The sequence below is a fragment of the Lates calcarifer genome, unplaced genomic scaffold, assembly GCF_001640805.2.
Source record: "Lates calcarifer isolate ASB-BC8 unplaced genomic scaffold, TLL_Latcal_v3 _unitig_5776_quiver_344, whole genome shotgun sequence".
NCBI classification, from domain to species: domain Eukaryota; kingdom Metazoa; phylum Chordata; class Actinopteri; family Centropomidae; genus Lates; species Lates calcarifer.
In genome coordinates, this window is record NW_026117718.1 from 472,887 (window position 1) to 494,786 (window position 21,900).

Sequence of the window (21,900 nt, forward strand, 5' to 3'; positions counted from 1 at the left end):
ACACATGCTGATAAATCTGCAACCTCTGTCTTGAGAAGTGCTGTGCCAGATTGCAGTACCATTCCACACGGCCATGACAATGAACCCTGTAGCAATGAATCCTGAATGTAACCGTTCAGTGTCTCAGAAAGAAGTAATAGAATGGAACAATGTGACAACCAAATCTTAAGCTCATTGTAAACTGTATGATACACAGCCCCAGTTAGTATTTTGTAGAACTCATATGGTCTGTTTTTTTTAATTAAAGAAAAAATGTTCTGTGTGTTGATTTGGTGATCTTTCCAATGCAAAGCCTGGTCTATTCCATTCTATTGTATTGTTCTATTGTATTTTGTATAATAATGTCACATAATGTAACAATTCATAGTATTGTGTATTTCGATTTTAATTGTTCTGTTCTGTTGTTCTGATCCCCTGGTTCTTATGACAGTGTTATTTACTTATCAATACATTCATTCATTATCTATACAACTTATCTGTTAAGGGTCGGGGGGCTGGAGCCTATCCCAATGCCACTTCATCGCAGGGCCAACATATATAGACAAACTACCATTCACACTCACATTCACACCTCCGGGCAATTTAGAGTCACCAGTTAACCTGCATGTGTTTGGACTGTGGGAGGAAGCTGGAGAACAGGAGAGAACCCACACAGGCCCAGGGAGAACATGTAAACCTTCTTGCTGCGAGGCGACAGTGCTAACCACTGTCGTCCTCTTATCAATACATACTTATTTTGTTTTATACTTTAAATGTTTTTAACTGCTGTATTTATTTTATTTCTGCAAAATATTCTGGTTCACAAAAACTATATGTTAGAGGTCTCTGCAGGTTAATTCCTAGCTTGGTAGTCAGAGCCAAAAATGAATGACCAAGCCACACATAATACCTGAACATGACTGATATACACTAAAACCTGACTGATGAAAATCCACTTCTTGCAACACCAAACAACTGGTGAGGGGAGCTGCATTATGAAGGGGATATAATGCTGCACAGGGTCTAGAGAATAGGGAGAGGGTTAGGTTGGGGTCAGGGTCAGAGAATTGTTGGAATTAAGGATGAGGAAAAATACGTCACTTCCCCCAGAATTTACTCCGGGGGCATCTAACGAATATCCTACGGGGAGTTCAATGGCCTGTCTGGCCTTCCCCTCTGCAACTCTGTTGCGTCCCAAAGACTTTTGGGAAATGTAGTCTCATTGAAATGCAGGTCGTCTTATTTTTTAAAAAATGTTTTCAAGATGTTAGAATAGTCCCTGATCTTACACAGCCACACACATATGTTTGTTGACCACTGGTCATGCAGTGCTTCACTGTTCCTGTTTACGTGAGTTACATGTTTGTTATATTACGTGATAAAACTTAATATCCCATGCTGCTTTGCGTTTCGTGCGCATGCTCCGTGAACACACAGGAGACGAGACAGGACGGGGGAAAATGACCGCAGGGAGGCTCTCAGCTCAAGCTGACATTAGACATTATCACCATGAATTTCGTTTTGTTTTTATAAAAGCTGCATCTTCTCTGTTTTGAGCGTCGACCGACCAGCTTCGGAGGAACTCTGGTGACACTGGGGGATTTACTAGCTTTTCTTTTTTTTACTGGGTTTGCTCGGTCCGGGCAACAGGGTCAGAGACACACCGATAACCGTTAGTTTTTTCCTCTGCCAGGATGCCGCGGGACAACAAAACTCCTCTTATACAGAAAATAGCGAAGCAGGCCTATATCACATTTAAAGGCCTGAAGTCTTCGTCCAACGGGGATAATAAACTCGTTGCGGATAAGCAGGATGAACTAATCTCCTTAGTGACCGCGGTCAGGGCTGCTGACCTGAAAATTGCTCCCCGGAAAAGCAAACCGGGCTCCGGGGCAGCAGGGCTCCAGAGCCCCCCGGTCACCTACATGCACATCTGCGAGACGGAGGTGTTCAGCATGGGGGTGTTCCTGCTGAGGACCGGCGCCTCCATACCGCTGCACGACCATCCGGACATGAACGGGATGCTTAAGGTCTTTTACACCTCATTTCTAATATGATGTGGTCTTCTGTGACCCCTGTATGAGCTATTCTCTGTGTTCTGACTTTTTGTTTTCAAGCCATAAACAGCCAGGAAACCGCAAATAACGTTAAGGCCACGGCTCAGCACACACATGTTTAATAAGCATCCATTTAATAAGGTCTATGAAACATTTGGTTCAGAGGGCACACCAGCTGTATATGTGATGCCATGTGTTTTAAGGTGTGGACTTTTGCCAGAACAAAAACAAAACCTCAGACTTTCCGATTGAATGTGTACTTGTTTGTTTTATATCACAGTGAGTGTAGACTGTGTTTGGGTCACACTGTCATTCATGTCCACTGTCACAGTAACCACCACACTATAAACACATGTCCATTCTTTGCATATCCAAGGGCCCAGTGACATGCTGGGTCTTGTGTGTACACAGAGGACACCATGAATATAAGACTGGCCATATGTTAGTAATCCACCAATACAAAGGGTAGAAAACATAACTGGCAACTGTCCCAGACCCTGAGGGACCTCAAAAGCCCCAGCTTCACTGCAAGCACTCTGCATCACTGAAGCACAGAATCACCTCAACAGGTCTGGTATTATTAATTTATTTTGTGACTATGTCTGGTAGACACACTGTGTTCAAATCAGGCTAAAAAAATCTTTATTTCAGTTAATGTACTCACATCATGCATATTTTAAAATAACGTGTTTGCATTAGTCTGCAAATTAAAATATTGCAGACTTATGCAAATAATGTATTCCTCAGACTCTGACACTGTGTGGTTGCTTCTGTGATTTGGTATTCTCCTTCATTTTATGGATTCCTGCTAATATGTTGTGATGCTATGTTCTTTCTACATCTGGGCATGCTGAATATTTCCTCTAAAGACCCATAACAGCAGCCCGTGAGTCATCTCACTTTGGCAAATGGGGAACTTTTTTCTCTTGGTTCCCTGAAGTTAAACACATTTTGGTCAGTCATATTCAGGAGTTCCAGTTACAAGCTTAGCATTGTATCGCTGCTGGTGCAAAAAATTATTTGCTCAATTTCTCTTTATAACAAGAAAATATTCCTACTAAAACAAATAATCAGGTATGTGTTAGGGTCATAAGGTGCTTACTACTGAGTATTTGGTGTGCTATTAATGTGTTTTAGATTTTACAATATGCTAATGAGATGTGCTCAGTTTCACAGGACCAGGGTGAAGGCTCATTACAGTCTACCACTCTTCTGCATTTCATCAGTATAACTAAACTTAACTGAAAATTAAAGCTGCACTTTCAAAGTCATAATGAATTGATGAGTTAATTGGAGTAAATTTTCTTCTTTACACTACAGAGATGATTGAGATATTTTACTGTTGAATGGCCTTGAACCTGGGTCACACATAATGACTAGTGTCCAGTTAAACCATTTTAAGTTTCCCTGAATACAGATCAGCTCAGCTCAGGACAAAAAATATACTTCAGTGAAGAGCCCCCATTGACAGTGGAATTCAGGACAAGGTCATGGATGTGAATCTGTGAAATCTCATCATTTTTAGCAACTTTAGATGTGCCTTTATGCTCAAAAAAGAAACAAAATGCAAAAACATAAACTATGCATGTGGTTTGTCATATGGCTCAGTCATTGATTGTCTGAAAGTCTGTTTTAAAACTCAAACTTAATTTATGGCAAGAAGTCAGTCCTGGGAATCCAGAGAAAAGAGTGATGTATTATGAGGAATCATTTTAAATTCCTGTTTCCTGTCTCCTGTTCAGGTTCTCTATGGGAAGGTGAGTGTCCGCTGCTTTGATAAACTGGAGGATAACTTGACTGTCAAAACCGTCCCACCTCACTTTGATCCTCCATTGGCCCCACTCCAGACGGCCTCCCTGTGGCGCTCCATACTCCGCTCTGTTGCAGAGTACTCCGAGAACAGCGGGCCATGCCTGCTCACTCCTCTTAGGGATAACCTCCACCAGATTGACGCAGTGGAGGGGCCAGCTGCTTTCCTGGATATCCTGGCACCACCATACAATCCAGATGATGGTCGGGACTGTCACTATTACAAAGTCCTGCAAACTGTGGCAGAGAGAGAAACAGATGGAAAGAGCAGCGAGGAGCAGCAGGGAGAGGAGAAGGAGAAAGAGGAGGACACTTGGCTTCTAGAAATCCCTCAGCCAGAGGACTTCTGGTGTGGTGGGGAACCCTACCCAGGCCCTGCAGTCTCTATCTGAATGAAAACTCTCATCATTGCAGAATATGGTAGTTATAATGTTGTGATATCCATCCATCCACAATGGTAAACTTTGTTTGGTCACCTTCCACAGGAAGGTCAAACATGAGGGTCATTATTACCTGGAACTCAAAGAGACTGAGTGTCTTGCTCAAGGATGCTATGGCACGACAGAAGCTTGCAGAAACGGGGGCGTGAACTCTGACACCCCACCCAGAATAAAGACCACTGAACCTCCTTCTGCAAAGCCTTTATAACCTTGTCAGCACTGGTTAAAGTATTGACACCAGGAATTCACTTTCCAAATATGGTATCTTTCTTTGGACCATTATGTTGCTTTGTATACACTTGAATGTCATCAGCTAGGTGTTGTGTCAGTGGTGGGGTGTCATTAGGGTCTGATGTGTGTCCTGTGAAGCCTTTTACACATGAATATTCCACTGTATTGCAGAGGTGTCTTAATGCCAAAGCCTGTAACTCAATTTGTACCTGCCTTATTTGTGAGTATTGAATGTATTCTTCTTAGGAGTGCCATTTTTATTGTACACACCAACCTCCTCTTTCAATGTGCACACACTACATTATATATCCACTTTATTTTTATCTTATATGTTTAACTTATTCCATTGACACAGGTTTGGACAGATAAGGAAAAAAAAGCTCAAGTTCAGCTCTTTCTACATATTTGGTGATGTATTATACTGTTATTTCAGCTAATGTAATGTCATCCACAGTGAGATGACATATGTGATGCATCATATTAAAGACAGACTGAAGTCTTTAATCCCAGTCTAGAAAATATAGTTTCTGAAAAACTATTGCATTTTACAATAGGAAGCTGTATTGGGGAATGTCAGCATTTTCATGGTATAAAGCCAACACACTTAGACTTGTCACTATCTTTTACCTTGTTAAACACAGTATCACTCCTATGTGTATGTCGCAGAACCTTTAATTTCTATCATGACATTCCTGTGACCTATATTAGACTCCACACAGGTCTATGTGCCAGTTTGACAGTGATTCTGTTACTCTGATGATGAATGTATGTGGAACAATAAAGTTGCTGTCTCATACCTCTGGTCCTGTAGTGTTTTTGACATTTTGATTTTGGTCAATACAACAAAATGACATATTGGCTTCTAATTTACCTTTTGATCTGTCAAGAAATTTTTCAAAATTAGTACAAAGAACAGAATCTGATCAATGCCAGAGTCTTAAAGTCAAACGAATGTTTTTGATTTTTCTGCAAAGTGTGTCCAGTCCTCATGAGATGAACTGTCTTCACAGCAGCAACATGTGACTTTTCCTCGCAGGAGGAAGAGGTGTAATCAATGACATAATGATACTTCTGTTCCATTTGTGTTGCAGGAAGCCATGTAGTGAGCCAGCATGACAATATCACTATCTTGGAACTGGCACACCCAAATAGAATTCAGTCATCATGAATTAATGTAATTAATCATACCTGTGCTTTCCCTGCTGTCAGAAAGGACTGTTCTGGCTGAAAGCTTTATTCATTGTATTTTGACCACAGTGTGCAGATGAAACTGTTGTAAGGGGCACACTACTGCACATAATCAGGATCAAATTGTTCAGATATTTGTTGTTTTTTGGCAGATTTTCCTTTGAACCTTTTTGCACACCACTGAAGTGTTTTCTGATCTCTGTAGGTCAAGACAAATCCAACAAATGTAGTCTGTTGAGTGTTATTGTGACTTGTATAAAGTTGATTCAACCCTCCTACAGACCTACTTGGAACAGAACCCTGGAAAAACCAGAGCAGCCCTTACAGTGTATCTCAGAGCTCTGACAAATAAATAATTTCTATTACAATGTAATATGATGCCAGAGTGCTCTGACATTTTTCTGAATTTAGGAATCATTATTGTGTGCTTACACATACTTACAAGGCAGTGGACAGGTGGAAATGCCATTTCAGCTTCCAAAGACAAATCATTGGTTTAAATAACTTGAGTTTGACTGGACCTGTCTGACTGCTGAGTCCAGTTGTGTTTGGTGGACTATCTCACTTAGTAAGCTGAAGTAAGTTATCATCAGTATAACATCATATTCTATAACTATAATATTAAGACCCAGGTTGTAAAAACAGACCCAGTCAAGTCAGTGAATCACTTCTGTGTATTATGTGCCAAGCTAGATCTCAGTACAAACAAGATAAAGCACTCTTCAGTGGCTTTAAGCCCTTTCTGCCTGTGACTAACTTCTGTGTAAAAATGTCCTACAACAGAAATAAAATCCCACCTGTGAGAAAAGCTCACAGAAAGTGGAATGTTCATGTCCTTCTGGAAAAAATAACAATATGTGCAGTCTTTTATATGCAGTGGTGTAGCAGAAAAATCGGAGCCCCGTACATACACAGCCTCAGTAGGCCCCCATCCTCTTTGTTGCCTGATTTTTTTCTCAATGACACAACCGCTCCACTTTCCCTCACTCAGCACACTGCTGCATTTAGAGAATATTTTATTCACCTTACTACAGGAGTGGAGTAAAGCATGATCAACTGTGAGAGAAGCAGAGTGTCACTGAGGGGCTCCCATATTGTTTTATATAATAAATAATCTGTCCAAGTGTGCATATAAGGTCCTCACGGGGAAAAAGTCCACCAAAGGAAATGACACACCTCATGCTTGGGGACCCACTGACTCACAGACCTGAGGCCCTCATGTCTGAGATCTACAGTTAGGCCTTGTTGAATTTTAGAAATACTGCATCAACAGTACATATAAATCCTAGACTGAGAGAGGATTCACTTCCCAGCAGGACAACAATCCTCAAACAGTCAAATCCAGAAAGAGAAAGCTTCAAAGAACAGAAGAAGAGAAAAAAGGTCACTATCAGGACAGGCCAAGTTTTCTCCCACACTCAAACACAATAGGATATTTGTGGTAGAGCTTCAACATTATTGTTAATTTCTCTTTTAATCTTGGTTAATATTTGAAGAAATATTTATATCTATTATAAGTTCTTACATTGAACTCTTTTCTTTTTATGTCAGTAGAGAAGCCTTCTAAACATACCTTACTAGATTCACTTGTTTCACAATAGTGGTCCACCCCATTTAAGTTTTAAGTTTCTTTCCATGTCAGATATTATTCCATACAGTGTAAATATTAATGTCTGCACCATGTATGTACATGTACACATGTACATGCTTTAGAGGCTAATATTGACTCATCACTACAGGCAGTGCAGTTACAGTGACCCTGTCAGTCAGGTCAGTGGCTGTGGCTCACTACAATTATCTTCAATTTCCAGTATGAAGTCTATCAGGCCAGTACATCAGTATGGGGAATATTTGTGGTGCAGCTTGAACATGAAAAGCCATTTGTTGATAGCAGCTACAGATTTTCCCCACTGCCCTGAATACATATATATATATATATATATATATATATATATATATATATATATATATATATATATATATATATATATATATGACATACGTCTGGTTATATTTATTAGCAAATGTTTTTTGGGTTGTCATCAGGCAGGTACAATAACTAAATTAATATTCAACAAGATAATGAGACAGGTGCAGATGCAGCAGTGCACACTGACCATCATGAACCATAACACAACTGTATCCTGAGGACTGTCAGTGAGGAAAGGAGGGCTGAAGAACAGTGATGGTCTTTGTTCAGCTCATGATGACTTTCTACAGAACTGCTGATTTGTTCTTGTGGTCACGTTGGCATCAGAAGAATAAAGATGCTATAGATTACTGCAGTCTTTTTCAAGCTTTTTTGAAAGAAAAGCTCTGACACTGGGACATGTCCTTTCTGTCTCCTCCAGAATCAAACAAGAGGACAATCAGTTTCATTTGTATGTCCAAGGTCTGGGACATTTTACGCTGCCTTAATCAGAAACTGAATATTGAACCAACTTAAAATTAGATAAACAATGTACATCAAAATCCATTCAACATGACAGACAAATTAAAATAGACAAAGCTAGACAGACAATGCAGATTTTTTTTTTATCAACAAGATGAGTTCAGATAGTGGAGAAAGGGAGGAAGGTTACACAGTAACCAGTAAGACTTGTTATTTTACATTGTTCTATTTATTTATTTATTCTTTTTTATGAATATTAAGACACATTTTTCTCTAATTTTAGGGGCGTTTTATCAGTTATCAAATTTGACTGGCTGTTGCAGCCTGTGGCTCTGGTCTAAAGATTCTACTATCTCATACTGTGAGTTTACAGCCTGACAGTCTTTGTCTCAAACATCGCATTTAAATCTGCAAAATTTATAAAAACATGTTTTCATCTTGTCACAATGGACTACTGAGTGTAGACTGAAGGACTTAAATGATAATTTAATCCATTAACAGTTAAATCTATAACACAATAATGTGCACAAAAAGTTAAGGGGTCTGAATACTTCCTGAAGTACTACACATCCTGCCAAACCACTACAGGCCTCTACTCTGATCCACGATCCTGATACTTATCAGGAGAGATGTGTTAGTTAAGAGACTAAAAATCGGATCAGATTTTCTCTTTTGTTCTTCCAAGCACAGTAAACTGACACTTCTGTTTTACTCACATAAAGTGAATCCCTCTAATGCATCAGTAAAGTTTACTTACAGCATCACTGCAAACTCACTAACTTGGTTCCACTGTGCAATGATTGGGTTGTACCACAAGTGAAAAGAACCACATCCTGGTATTAAAAACAAGTATACAGGCATTTAGTGAAGGGAAAGGAAACAGGTGATCACAGCGGCCCACTCCTGAGAGGCATAAAGGTATGAGTCACATGACACACATATGAAACATCAAAACATAAAAACACACACAACAATGTATTCTTATTTAGGTTTTTTTCAGATTGTAAAAGTTTGGAACAAAGAACAACTGGTTTATGAGTTTCAAAAAGCTAATTCACAGAACACCACAGAAAATAGAAGGATCTCTGTGCCTACATGGAATTAAAGTCAGTGTGTGTCGCACTGAGGACACTGAAGTCATGTCCTCTGTCATTTCTTCTGGAATTTTTGTAGGTTTTAGCAACCTGAGAGGAGTTTTACATTTTTACTCTTCAAATCTATATACACCAACCAGCACCAACATTTAAACTGGTTTTAATGTTCAGTCTGATCGCTGTATATCCTCTTTTGAAGAGTTCCTCGCTTTTGACATTTCTAATAATTATAATAATAACAAAAACAATAGTAATAATTGAAGATATAATGGATCCAGTATGTCTGTGCCACAGTTTTATTCTTTATCTCAGTGTTTCTAAAATTCATTTGTATTCCTCTCATTATTCTATTATTTATACTCAGTATAGCCTATATTCCTCTCTCTTTTGTTCCCATTTCGTCAAACACATGAGAATTTTTAGAAACGAATGATCTATAGGAAACATGACCTACAGAGAATAGTTGAATCAGTATAACGTATTTATTTGGCCTTTACTGTGACAAACCGCGGACTTGTTCTATTGTGGCTGTCGATCTTAAAACAAACTATTTGCATACTAGATCATCGCCTGTTTATAACCTGATATGATACCTAAATAAAAAGTGAGTGGGTGAAAACTCTGAGTCAGATATGCCATGGGTGACGCAACGTGGGGTTTACCCAATAAATTTCCAACATCAACAGCTTTACAAGTCTTTTTTTAATAAATGCAGATAGAAGAATTTCATTCGCCGCTTTAAACCGGGCGACGTTTGGGTTCCAGGAACGCATCACGGCTGACACCGTGGACTGTGCTCTGCGTTACTTGTCGGTAATAAACCAAACGGAAACCGGCTGTGTTTAGCATCCTCATACATTTATTAAGTTTCAAGACACACTTCACAACAAAAATGTCAAGTCACAATTAGGTCAACATATTTACACTCCAACATGTACAAGTGAACCACAACTGCTTAACACCTGGAGTTTCACGAGACGAAATGTGTACAAAAATAGAAAGTCTTTGACCTGTACATATTAAAAGACAAATGCACATTAGAAGCGTCCTTGAATCAGTCAGTGTACAAAAAGACACGCAGCAAGGCACTAAAGGGGAGATATAGTCATCAACAAACATGTTAGAATCAACACTTTGTCACTTTAATAATTTAAAACAGTTTTCTTTATTCAAAACGTTATTGCAGTTATTTCACATTTAAAGGCGCTGCCGCTTGTGCGCTCAGTAAGTGTGGCGATGATTTAAAAATCCCCTTTATTACAACCGTCCTTGTATATTCCTATGAATTAATGGCTATATTTACTTGGATGTTCAGTAGACTTTGCAGGCAAAGTGCATTCGTGTCAGTCTCTGGGTCAGTTTTGGAGCAGGAATGAGTGGATGTGCGTAATTGCGCACGACTGCACAGAAGTTCTTGTTTATCCCCATCCTGGTGTTTAGGCTGCTATCTTCAGTTCACAACAGTTTCAGAATCGTTATTTGGTGGTTCTTTCCTTTTTACGGGTTAGTGTGCGTCACCCTGCCATGGTGACAACAAAGTTTTCTGTCTATGGACAGATGCCGTTGGTTGCGCTGATCCCGCCTGACGGCCGCTCCAGCCCGGAGCTGCCGGACGAGGAAGAGGACGAGGATGAGACAGTGGAGGACTTCCTCTCCTTCTGCCTCAGATGGATTTTAGTGTGTCTCTTCCTCTCGTCGCTCCTGGCGAACTTCCGGCCGCAGAAGTCGCAGGCGAACGGCTTCTCTCCCGTGTGCGTCCGGATGTGCGTGGTGAGGTGGTCGCTGCGACTGAAGTTGCGCATACAGATCCGACACTGGAAGGGCTTGTGTCCGGTGTGGATACGGATGTGTCTGGTCAGTTCGTCAGAGCGGGAGAACCGCCGGTCGCACCCCTCCGCAGGACAGGGGTACGGCCGCTCGTGAATAGGCGTCTTGCTGGGTCTGTTCGGGTACTTTCTGGGTCGCAAGATTGGCCTCAGGGGCAAGTTCTGTGGGCTGTAAGCAGTGGGAAGTCTGGGCGGACCTACTTCTGAGCCGCCACCACCGGGACCCCCCAGCGTAAAGTTCCTGATGGTGTTCAGCGGGGTCAGGGGTGGTGGGACGCGGAATGTATCGAGTGGACATGGGCCAAAAGGTTTCCGATCTTGGATGCCTGCAGTGTGCATGTCCCGCTGGCAAGCCGGCTGGAAGAAGCCTGAGTAGTCGGGAATGATGGGGAAAAGCCCCGGTGTGTCTGAGCTGCCGGGCTGCTTGGGCGAAGAGTAGGAGGGCGGTGGGTACGAGGCGATAGGACAGGTGGAAGTGGACAAAAACGCCGAGGGGTCCTGGTACACCTCCCCGCAGCCAGAAGAGGAGTAAGGGGGTGGGGGGGAATAGAGGTGGTGGTGATGATCTATGTCTGCCTGGTTCTGAGCTGCCATGGTGCAACTCAAATTTCCGCTGGAGAAATGACTGGGAGATCCTGAAGAAGCCGGGGAGGAGGACGCTGAAGAGGAGGGAGGAGGAGGCGGCGGCTGGGCCACGTTGAAGATGCCCGAGACAATGTTGATCACTCCCTCGGGGTTCCAGTTACTTGGATACTGGGAGTCGATGGAGAACTTTCCCATGTAGGTGAAAGTCTGGTTGCGGTGGGACGCGGGCTGAGAGAAGCCGCTGGAGTAGGAGGAGAGGTCCAGAGAGCGCTTCTCCGCGTTCATGTCAGCGCTCATCAAAGCATCTGCAGAGGAAAACAAAACACATCATCAGGGAGGAAACAGAAACAAGATTAATGAAGCTGTTCACACCAGACAGGAAAGTGGGCTTTAGGTGAGAGACGGCTGCTGCGTCTCTGTTCCATTACGAACGGACTCATTAAAAATCATGTTATTACATTCACATACGAAACACTGAAAACAAATACGAAAGAGTTTTGATTCTTTTCTGAAGCAGCCTGAAGACTGATTTGTAGTTCAGAATAGAGGCCGAGGCAACTTTTCATACATGAATATTTCTTGTCAGGCAGTGTGTCATCTTACCTGCTGTCACATTAATCTGGTCGTAATGCGCTCCTAAATCTGTGTTGGGGAAGATAGCCACAGAGGTCGGCAAGGTGGTAGCGATGTCATCCACCGAGTACACGCTCTCGGTTCCGGGATGCACGAACCCCCCGAGATTCACCGGCACCTTCTCCAAAGTTTTAGCCGTCATTGTGTAGGGAAAACGCGTCTGCTCCTCTCTCTCTCTCTCTCTCTCTCTTTTTTGGCTTTTTGTTCTTTTCTTTCCAAGCTTATATCAAATGACAGTGTGTAACCCGCGGGTCACCACTGCATGTCACTGTCTGTCACTGGGTGTGAGAGGATGAGCTCCGTGTGTGTCCGCTGCGCTTCATGCGCTCTGCTGATAAACTTCACACCGTGTAAAGTATCTCTTGTTGGGAACGCGGGCCCTGGCTCTAGTATGTATATATGGGGAACCTTTTGAATGCTATCATACGTCATTACCCAAATATGGAGTGGGAGGGGTAGTGAAAGCGGAGAGAAGAGAGCCGCTGTCGATTCTGATTGGCTTAGAGGCTCCGTGACGATTTCAAAGGGAATCACTTGTCAATGGAGAACCCGCTGCTCCTGGAGAGATAAAGATGACTTTCCACTCGATGCTTAACAGCAGTAAACAATTAAAAAAACTAAACATCTACACTACAGTGAGCATTCACAGCTTTACTTTATTTACCTTTCTTTGAAATAATATTCATTGTTACATATATTCTGGTGAATTTCTAATCGCTCTCTAATAGCAAAAGAGGAATTCCGGTCGAGCTTCTTAACCCATAAAAGGTTGAATCCGGTAAACAGGGGAACACCCCCCATGCTCCATATTTGGTTTCGATTCCGGAATACCATCATCGGAAAGTGACGAGTTTTACCGAGCTGAGCGAGAGAGAGAAAGCCGCACTGCCCTAACCACAATTAAATGAGACGGACAGAAGAGCGGAATTTACTCCTTTGGGTGCGATAGGCTGCATGGGCTCGGAAACTTCTGTCAGTCTGATTTGACTATGCTCTAGGAAAGAATACATTTGCTTCACTGAGGAGTTAAATTTAGTCATTTGGAGATATTTATAGAGCTTAGCGAAAGGAAACTAGTATTTATAGAGGCAGAAGTGGTGGGCCATGTGAAATAAACAAAGAGGGGAAACAGAAAATGAATTATAAAGGTGACACATAAACCAGGACGTCTGAATTTATATCTGACTTTTTCAAACCTTTCAATTCATCATCCATCAGAACGGTGTTGCTAGATAATAGTGTGTCATAATATGTGTGTAATATAATATATGCTGTGTGCAGTACTTTTATAGCGTTTGTGAGAAAAACGGAAGGAACAGCAACATATAAAACTACGGTACTGCTGCTACTGTGCAGTTTGTTTGTAGTTGTTAGTCTCAAGAGAGAGAATTCTGTGCCCTCCCGTGGCCTCCTTAAGAATTGCCCCACCCACTCCCCTCTTTTCTCTCTCTCTCTCTCTCTCTCTCTCTCTCTCTCTCTCTCTCATACACACACACACACACACACACACACACGGACTCATTCTGCTCCGTTTGATCTTGTAAAGTCCCTTCGTGGGTGGACAAAAGTACAAAAGTTGTTAGACAGAAAACAGAAAATATCGGGCACCACGCGTGGAATATAGTTTCCATGTGAGTGTGTATGTGTGTTGCAGAGTTCGCCACTGTCATGTTGTGATCTAAATATAGGTTTATCATTGAGTTTATGATGGCAGACTTTTTAAACTGACCTTACAGCGACTGACAGTGGACAGTAAAGTCTAAAACATTTTGACATTAGGATAGCTGTGAACAGATTAGATTGACACTGAGATAAAATTATTCTCATAAGACCTATCATAAATATTATTTAATCAGTCAAGAAACACAATAAATTCTTATTCATTCTAGGGAATCAGGACCAACACCCACCATGTGTAAATGTATAACTTCCATGCTGTGAGTGTAATAACAGAGATATTTATGGAATTCGTGAACTCTGTATTGGAAAACAACATTATATTGTAGGCAGTGACATTTTTCTGGTATAAACACACTACTTTATAAAATGTGTTTTGTTCTATTTAGTTTATTTAAAATTAATAAATCCTTTGGTCTTAAGAGTAAGAGCACTTCTGAACATATTAACAAATAAGAGACTGTATAATGTCTATGTTCCATCAAACACCTTCCAAATCATATGATCATAGTACAATGTTAATTTTCTTTCAGTAATCAAACTTGTAAGGCCTCATATACACAGAATACAGGAGCAGGAGGTTTACATTTCAAAAACATGTTGACACAGTCACTGATCATGGTCCTAAGGTGTTCCCTTTGTAATTTGCCTTCTTACTACCATTACATGTTTTATTGATTTGCTCTGATATTTTATATTATCAATGTTATTCTTTCATTTCTCTCATTCCAGTTTTTCTGGTTTAAATTTCTGCTTTGCAGGGATAACTACACTTACTAATGCTGTTTCATGGTTTGTAATTCCAGCTGCCACCTTCACCATCACTGTTACAACAGCTTGTGTTTCATATATTTCTCCTGCTACTAGTACAAATGATCAAAATTACAAAAGTGAAAGAAGGGAACTGATATATAATCAGTTGTTTCTCAAGCCTATAGTCATGTATCTTTCGATCTAATATAATGTGTGAGTAATGAAACAACTGTCTCTAAATCGTGACACTCTAAATTGCTTCAGAGTGTCACATTCACACACACATTATTATTTAAGTCCTGTCTGGTGTATGTATGTGAGAGAGAGCAGGTGTTACAAATGATTGTCCCTCCCAAAAAATGTACTCTAATTCCAACATCCAACAGGTGTGGAGGAGGAGGCTTAAAATGCTGTTTGACAAGCACTTTGTTTGAAGCATACTGACATCTCTGGATCTAGCAACTTAAAAAGTACATATTATGAAAGATCACTGTAAAAGATTTAAAAAAAAAAAAAAAAAAAGAAGAAGAAAAAAGGTGACCATCATTTTTTGGATTATGACAAGACATAAACTCTGGTGTCCTGCATAAAAGTCAGCTATGTTACATGTCCATCCTCCACCTTGATGCCACCATATGCTCTGTAAGAACTAATTAGGAAGACATACTTCTGACCATGCTGGACATCAAGAGTGTATCTACCTGATCCAAACAGCCACACTTTAAGGCACAATCATTACACAATCATTTCTTTCACTTTTCATGCAAACAACATGAATGTCTTCGAGGAGACACTGTCTGAGACCCTTTTAGATATCTTGATTCTTGATTCTTGATCCTCCCCACTGACCACTGGATTTACACCTTCCAGTTTGACTGATCAAAACAACTAGAAACACTTTAGTTTTCTGACATGCTCAGACAATACATCTAATGAACTAGTTCTTTTGAGCATAACCCAACCCTTACCCTCTGCTTTGGTACATTAGGAACACACTATTTGCCACAATGATACTGAACATTGACATTGGACACAAAATGTGAGCTGCAGAATCCTTCAGTCTGGATGTAATTCCCAGGGATGCTGGGCAGGGACACTGGACAGGAAAAAGGTATGGGACACCCCAACATCACACCCATTTATGATAGTTGAGGATTCCAAAACCATGGGCATTATCCACTGATGTTGGATGATAACATGTGGCTTGCTGTCGGTGCTCAGTTTCGTCTTGAAGGTTTTGGATAGGGTTGAGGTCAGGGGTTTGTGGTCTTCTACACAAATGTGAAAAAAAATTATGGAATTGACTTTGTGCACAGGGGCACTATCATGTCAACACATGAAATGGTCAATGGTCAAAAACACTGTTAAGTAATATATGCTGTAACATGAAGATTCCCTTCATTGTACTTCATCAAGGCCTAGACCAAACCAGGACAAACAGATCAAGACCACAATGAGTGGATAGGGGTATCCACATTTTGTCTATATAGGTAAGGATTAGTTGTGACCTTGACATTTCAAGAGTTTTTTTCTCCATATAAATGGCTAAATGCTAAGGTCAGCATGCTAACATGCTGATGTTAAGCAGATATAATGTTAGAATGGTATCATGTTCACCACTTTAATTTAGTGTGTAGCATGCTAACATTTGCAAATTAGCACTGAACATACAGCTGAGGCTGATGGTTTAAACCAAAGCATCAGATGTGCTGATATTTTGACCTGATGGTGGCTTTTGAGAAAAAGAAAGAACCACCAAAGTCATAATCAACTTTTTTTTTTTTTTTATCTCAGTAGAAATGAGGCTGTCTCCTCCTGATCACTTCTTGAGAAGCCATGAAAGTCTGATGTGATAATCATCTACACTTAGTACAGACAGGACCATTATGTCATTGATTACATTTAACATCAACACACTGCAGTTATTGTAACCTGCAGCAGCAGCAGCTCAGGGAAAATCCCTGTCCTGTCCCTAAAATATACCGACTGTACTGTGACTAACCAACTAACTGTGGTTGTCAGTGGTTGATCACGACAGATAGAAGGCACGGGTATTCTTACATTGCCACAGACAAACAAATACAAACAAACAAATACGTTACAATACACTGACTATAAGAAATTAAGTAAAATGTATTTATTTTGCCATTAATGTATTACAGTCTTGTCTATTTTTTATCCAGTGATCATCAGAAGACAGTTTGAATTTTATTGAATTCACAAAGTCAATATTTTGTAATTTGAAGAAAACAAATTAGGTACATGACAGTACATTATGCCTTTCTGGCCATCTGTAAAAGACAGAATCAATGCTGCATTATAGGAAATTGGAAATTCAATTTGATACCTTTTTCACAATACAATATCATGGCTATCTTCCTCATAAATCAGGCTAGCTAATTTTCAAGCTTTCCCACTCAGGTTACACCACTGTCACCAGTTAATATGAGAGAATTTACACTTATTTCCTTGTCTGTTTAATTGTCATAGACATAGAGAAAAAACCCACACTGGATACTGTTTGCTTTTGTATCCCACGTACTTTCTCTGTGTGGGAACACAGCAGCCACTGGTGTGTATGCATGCAAATGTGTGTGTGTTTATATGTGTGAGTGGGGTGGAGAGACGATGAGTGTGCAACAGTCAAAGTGAGAAAGCTCATATGGTTTAAATTTAAATCTGACCCATCTTCAAGTGACAGATCAACAAACACCAGTGGCTGCCCCCACATATACACTGTTGACTTTCAGTGCCCATATATGGAGTGGTGAAAGGCTTATTAAGGACTTTCAATTCCCCTTATCTAAAGTCATATTCAATATCAAACATCAGGCAGTCAGCATGACAGACACTCCTCCAAAACACAGTTTCCACACCTGACATAGGATTTGTTCACCAGTGGCTTCAGTATATATATATATATATATATATATATATATATATATATATATTCATCAGTAAAATACTTCATTGCCTTTGGGTAAATTTCTTCGTTTAAGGTAAGAATTGGTTATAAAGATGCACTAATGGATCTGTAAATGTCAGCCATCCTGAGACATAAGAATTCAGAGTGTCTGCTTATGGCCCCCAAGCCACCAGAGGGCCACTAGGATAAGGGAGATAAGAGATTTACTTTTTAAATCATTTCTTTTAACACTGTGCACACAGAAATATAATGTTATATCAATAGTATTCATTTGTGTATTGAGCCTCTGTTAGTTATAGGTAGCTCTTACACAAAATATTTTGTCATATTATGATTATGTATTTTTATTATATTTTGGGATGTTTTTATATTAAGACCTTTGATAAATGTAAACTGTGTTAAACAGATCCTGTTACCAGACTGATGCCAGATTTCAAAAATAACATCTCAGTGAGAAGCAATGTATCTAAAAACACAGCAAATAAACTCAGCAATACACAGGAAATAGGACATTACAAATTAAAAGCTGTAACAACACACATTTTAGACCACACACACACACACACACACACACACACACACACACACACATACAGGTAACATTCAGACAGAAGCCTGGTTTGTCCTGGTCTCATTAGGCTCAGTCCAGCTTTTTCCACCTGAGAGACATAGGTAGAATTAGTTCCTCTACTGTTGTTTACATGTCCTGACCAAAATATTGCAAAGCAGTGCACATCATATACGACTGCACGAGTGTTCACAATGCAGCTGCCAGACATTTTATCAAAGCACCAAAGCATCATCATATCTCCCCTATTGTAGCTTCCCTTCACTGGCTGCCTGTGTGTTTTAGAATTGATTTGAAAAATATTGGTCTTTTGAGGCCCTGCATATGCTCGTAAGGAAATGATGTAAGGATGTTTTGATTAAAGTTTGTGTTGGACCCCAAGACAGACAGGCAGGAACACTGGTAGTAGTGAGAAGAAGTGGCTTTAATGGAAATTGATGAGAGCACTTAGAGGGGGATGAGGAGAGACCTGGAGACGTGTGGCAGCCAGGTGAGTGTGGAGACCAGGGGATGGCGATGAGCAGGTGAGAGATATGGAGGAGAGCAGGCTTGGGCAGGGGAATGGAGTGACTTGGCGTGGCAGTGGAGACTGGACGCTCAAAGCAGGACAGGTACAAGAGACACACTGGTGCGCTGGAGAAAGGAGGAGGCGAGCAGACCAAAGGAGTAAGGCAGGTGAGTAGCATGGGCAGGCAGCAACACTGAGCAGAGGAGAGCACTGGAGCACAGGAAGTAATAGTCGCGTTCGAGATCAACCGAGGCTGACTGCGCCTGGCTTAACGTCAGCTGCAGTCACACACACTTCCGCAGCAAGACTGAGCGACGGCGTTTGACTTTTACCCGCTCTTCTCGCAATGCACGCGCCGGACGGCGGAGAGTGCTGAAGAGCCGGTTCCCCGGCTTTAAGTGAACGAACCCGACAGCGTCAGGTGAAGGAGCCTGATGTGGTTGTGATTCTTCATAGTTATAGGCATTGTCATGTTTTACTACTATTACGCAGGGTATTTACTCTACCTAATGTTGTTTTGCCAGCTAATAATCAGAGTAACACTAATATCTGAAGTAACCTATGTGCATGCTTCATGCTTGGGAGAGAAAGCCTGTCTGTTGTCATGGCTCCCATTATGTACACTTATTTCGTGCGCACGAATTAAGTAAAATGTGTTTTACTTAAAATGTGGGAACGAATTGTATTTTGTGCGCACGTTTTGACTAATTCGTTCCGTAGTATCCCGAGGGGTCAGGTGAGATGAAATCCAGAACACTTTGTGATTGAGTGCGAGTCCCATCTCAGGACTTGGTCATTTTTCCTTCCACTTTACTGCCCATTCTCCAGCCCCACAGAGGAATTCTTCGTCATAGAATACGTGTGTAGTGAACATGTACATTTCTATATTGTATTACTGGAATTACTTTAATTGCATTTTGTGAGAACTGTGGTGTTGGTGGACCAAGTCAGGTCATAACTGTATTTGGTGCTGCTGACTCCCTAAACAGCACCCCCTCTCCTAACACCTCTTAACATCCAACAATGCCTAACTGTCACTGCACACTGTTGGTGCACTTCTTTACTTCATGTCCTTGCACTTGGTCTTAGTAAAGAGACATAGTACTTAGTGCTTACTACAAGGTCTCCTCTTTATCTCACTTTGGATAAAAGCATTTGCCAAATGAATGAATGCAGATGCAGAAAGGTGTGTTGAAGCCCGATGTGCTCAGCTTTCCTATCAGCTGTTGAGGTATGATGATCTTGAATGCTGAGTTGAGGTCTATGAAATTCCAAACTTCCAACATGATTGAGTATATTGCAATTGAATTATATACTGAAGTATATAGCAGTGTGTGTTATCATTTAAAAAAATGGCCAAAGCTATCAAACTGGTCTCTCTAGGTCTGCTCCTCACTATTTACTCTGATGCCTGTGGAAGAAAAATCTTATGAAGATGATGTGAAGCCTGCATTGGCTATGCCTGCAGCTGGGTGTGTGAAGGGTAAATAATATGTTTGAATGCCATATTCCTGATGCAACTGGTGTTTATCAGTCAGTAATGTTAAAGAACACTCTGGCAATGCTAATTCCCTTATGTGTTAGTTATAGTGCAGTTGTATGAAGTTTATGAGGCATATGACATCAGTGCAGTCATGTGAGAAACAGTGTGGTGCTGGGCTTTTGGTGAGGTTTTAGATTTAAGGCTGTTGAAACAAACTAATAATGCTGACCCAGAAACCTTTTGGAAACTGACATTGTTCAAAAATGGGAATCTATAACATAATTTATCTATAATATGAATTATTATTCATGAATAATTATTATTCATGAATAAAACTATGACAATGAAATGGAAACATCTTAAGATATAAATTCAGTTACTAATTTTATGCAGCAGTGAAAACCTGTCTAACACTGTCTAACACTCTGTCCATACAAAGTGCAGGACAAAAGCTGTACATCACAGCAGCAGCTTCAGTTTTCCATCAGTGTCACACAGGATACATTCAGCTACAGTACTGATGTGTGGTCACACAAGGTTTGGCACCCCAGCACACAGTCCCTACAGTTACTTGAGTTAAATGAAAGAAACAGACCCACAAATAGGCATAAAAAGAAGTTTCAGGTTGTTGTGTATAATTGGCTTAACATGAGTGTAACACAAGCTGTTATGTGGCCTGTGTTATCTACGCTGTATCGAAACACATTTACTTTATCAGATACATGTAAGATGACCAGCTGAGAATACATTCAATGTAGACAGGATATAAATTTTTATAAATGTAAATGGCAACAATGGGAAAAATCAAGGTTATGGACAATAAACTGAAGTTCATTGCCAAACAGCTAAAACACTTGTATACAAGATTAAACAAAAACTAAATAAATGATGAGTAATTTGCATATCTTTGACAGGATACAAACTCTAGCCTCCCACACTAAAGTCAAATGCAGACTCAGACTCAAACACATTCATCCACCACTCCAACCTCCACAGTCTTACTTTCTGCTTCATTGCATAGAGCCACGATTCTCAAACTGGGGTCCCCGGCAAAATAATTAGCAATAAATTAATAAAGTTATGGCATATCTTTAAAAAAAGTGCATAATTACATATGGGAACCACTCATAGACTACTACTGTACCAATAAAAAAAAAACATACTGAGCAAATGTCTCGGACATCTCGGAAATCTGTCACATAACACTTGCATGCATAACTTGCTCAGGACACACTTGGCGCAGAGCTCCTGCTGCTGATTATCATGTCTAGCTAGCGATGATGGATACATAATTAAGTCCATTCACTTTATCAAGTGATGCTAAGCCCAAATCAGCTAAACTGAGACAATATGGTGACTCTTATCTTGAGTTTGGTTTAATTGAGAACAGCAATGGAAGGCCAAAATCTGTCATGTGTCTTCATGTGCTGGCAAATGAAGCCATGAAGCAGCCAAGCTAAAGCGGCATCTGATTACAAAGCACCCAGAGTTTAAGGACAAAACAAAATATTTATTCTGGTGAAAGGGTGAAGAATACATGTTCCAGAAAACCTGGCGCATGAACCTAGCCACGACTTCAGAAGAATGACAGAGGGCAGAACCTACGTTTAAAACTATTTGAATTTAATTTGTTTAAGTGAATTTCTATGAAACACGTCTGAAGTATTTAGATTGAAAAGTTTTAAATATAAATAATTCCTGCGTTACTTGGGGAACAAATGTCAGTAAACATACTTTTTAATCCATATGAG

The 21,900-nt window shown here is 40.5% G+C and overlaps 2 protein-coding genes across 2 annotated transcripts; one reads left to right on the top strand and one right to left on the bottom strand.

Moving 5' to 3' along the window:
* The first annotated feature begins 1,406 nt into the window (after positions 1-1,406).
* On the top strand, positions 1,407-5,312 carry adoa (2-aminoethanethiol (cysteamine) dioxygenase a). Its single transcript, XM_018666518.1, has 2 exons — positions 1,407-2,009; positions 3,779-5,312. The coding sequence occupies exons 1-2, from the start codon at positions 1,674-1,676 to the stop codon at positions 4,235-4,237; spliced, it is 795 nt and encodes a 264-aa protein (XP_018522034.1). The 5' UTR covers positions 1,407-1,673; the 3' UTR covers positions 4,238-5,312.
* A 4,715-nt stretch (positions 5,313-10,027) lies between these two features.
* egr2b (early growth response 2b) lies at positions 10,028-12,749 on the bottom strand. The gene is made up of 2 exons (XM_018666475.2): positions 12,205-12,749; positions 10,028-11,906 (listed from the first exon to the last, which is right to left on the bottom strand). The coding sequence occupies exons 1-2, from the start codon at positions 12,374-12,376 to the stop codon at positions 10,738-10,740; spliced, it is 1,341 nt and encodes a 446-aa protein (XP_018521991.1). The 5' UTR covers positions 12,377-12,749; the 3' UTR covers positions 10,028-10,737.
* Between the last annotated feature and the right edge of the window lie 9,151 nt (positions 12,750-21,900).

Coding starts and splice junctions, on each gene's coding strand:
- adoa (XM_018666518.1), top strand. CDS start 1,674: ATGCCGCGGGACAACAAAACTCCTCTTATACAGAAAATAGCGAAGCAG. Junction 2,010..3,778: donor ACATGAACGGGATGCTTAAG/GTCTTTTACACC, acceptor TCTCCTGTTCAG/GTTCTCTATGGGAAGGTGAG.
- egr2b (XM_018666475.2), bottom strand. CDS start 12,376: ATGACGGCTAAAACTTTGGAGAAGGTGCCGGTGAATCTCGGGGGGTTC. Junction 11,907..12,204: donor CCAGATTAATGTGACAGCAG/GTAAGATGACAC, acceptor TTTCCTCTGCAG/ATGCTTTGATGAGCGCTGAC.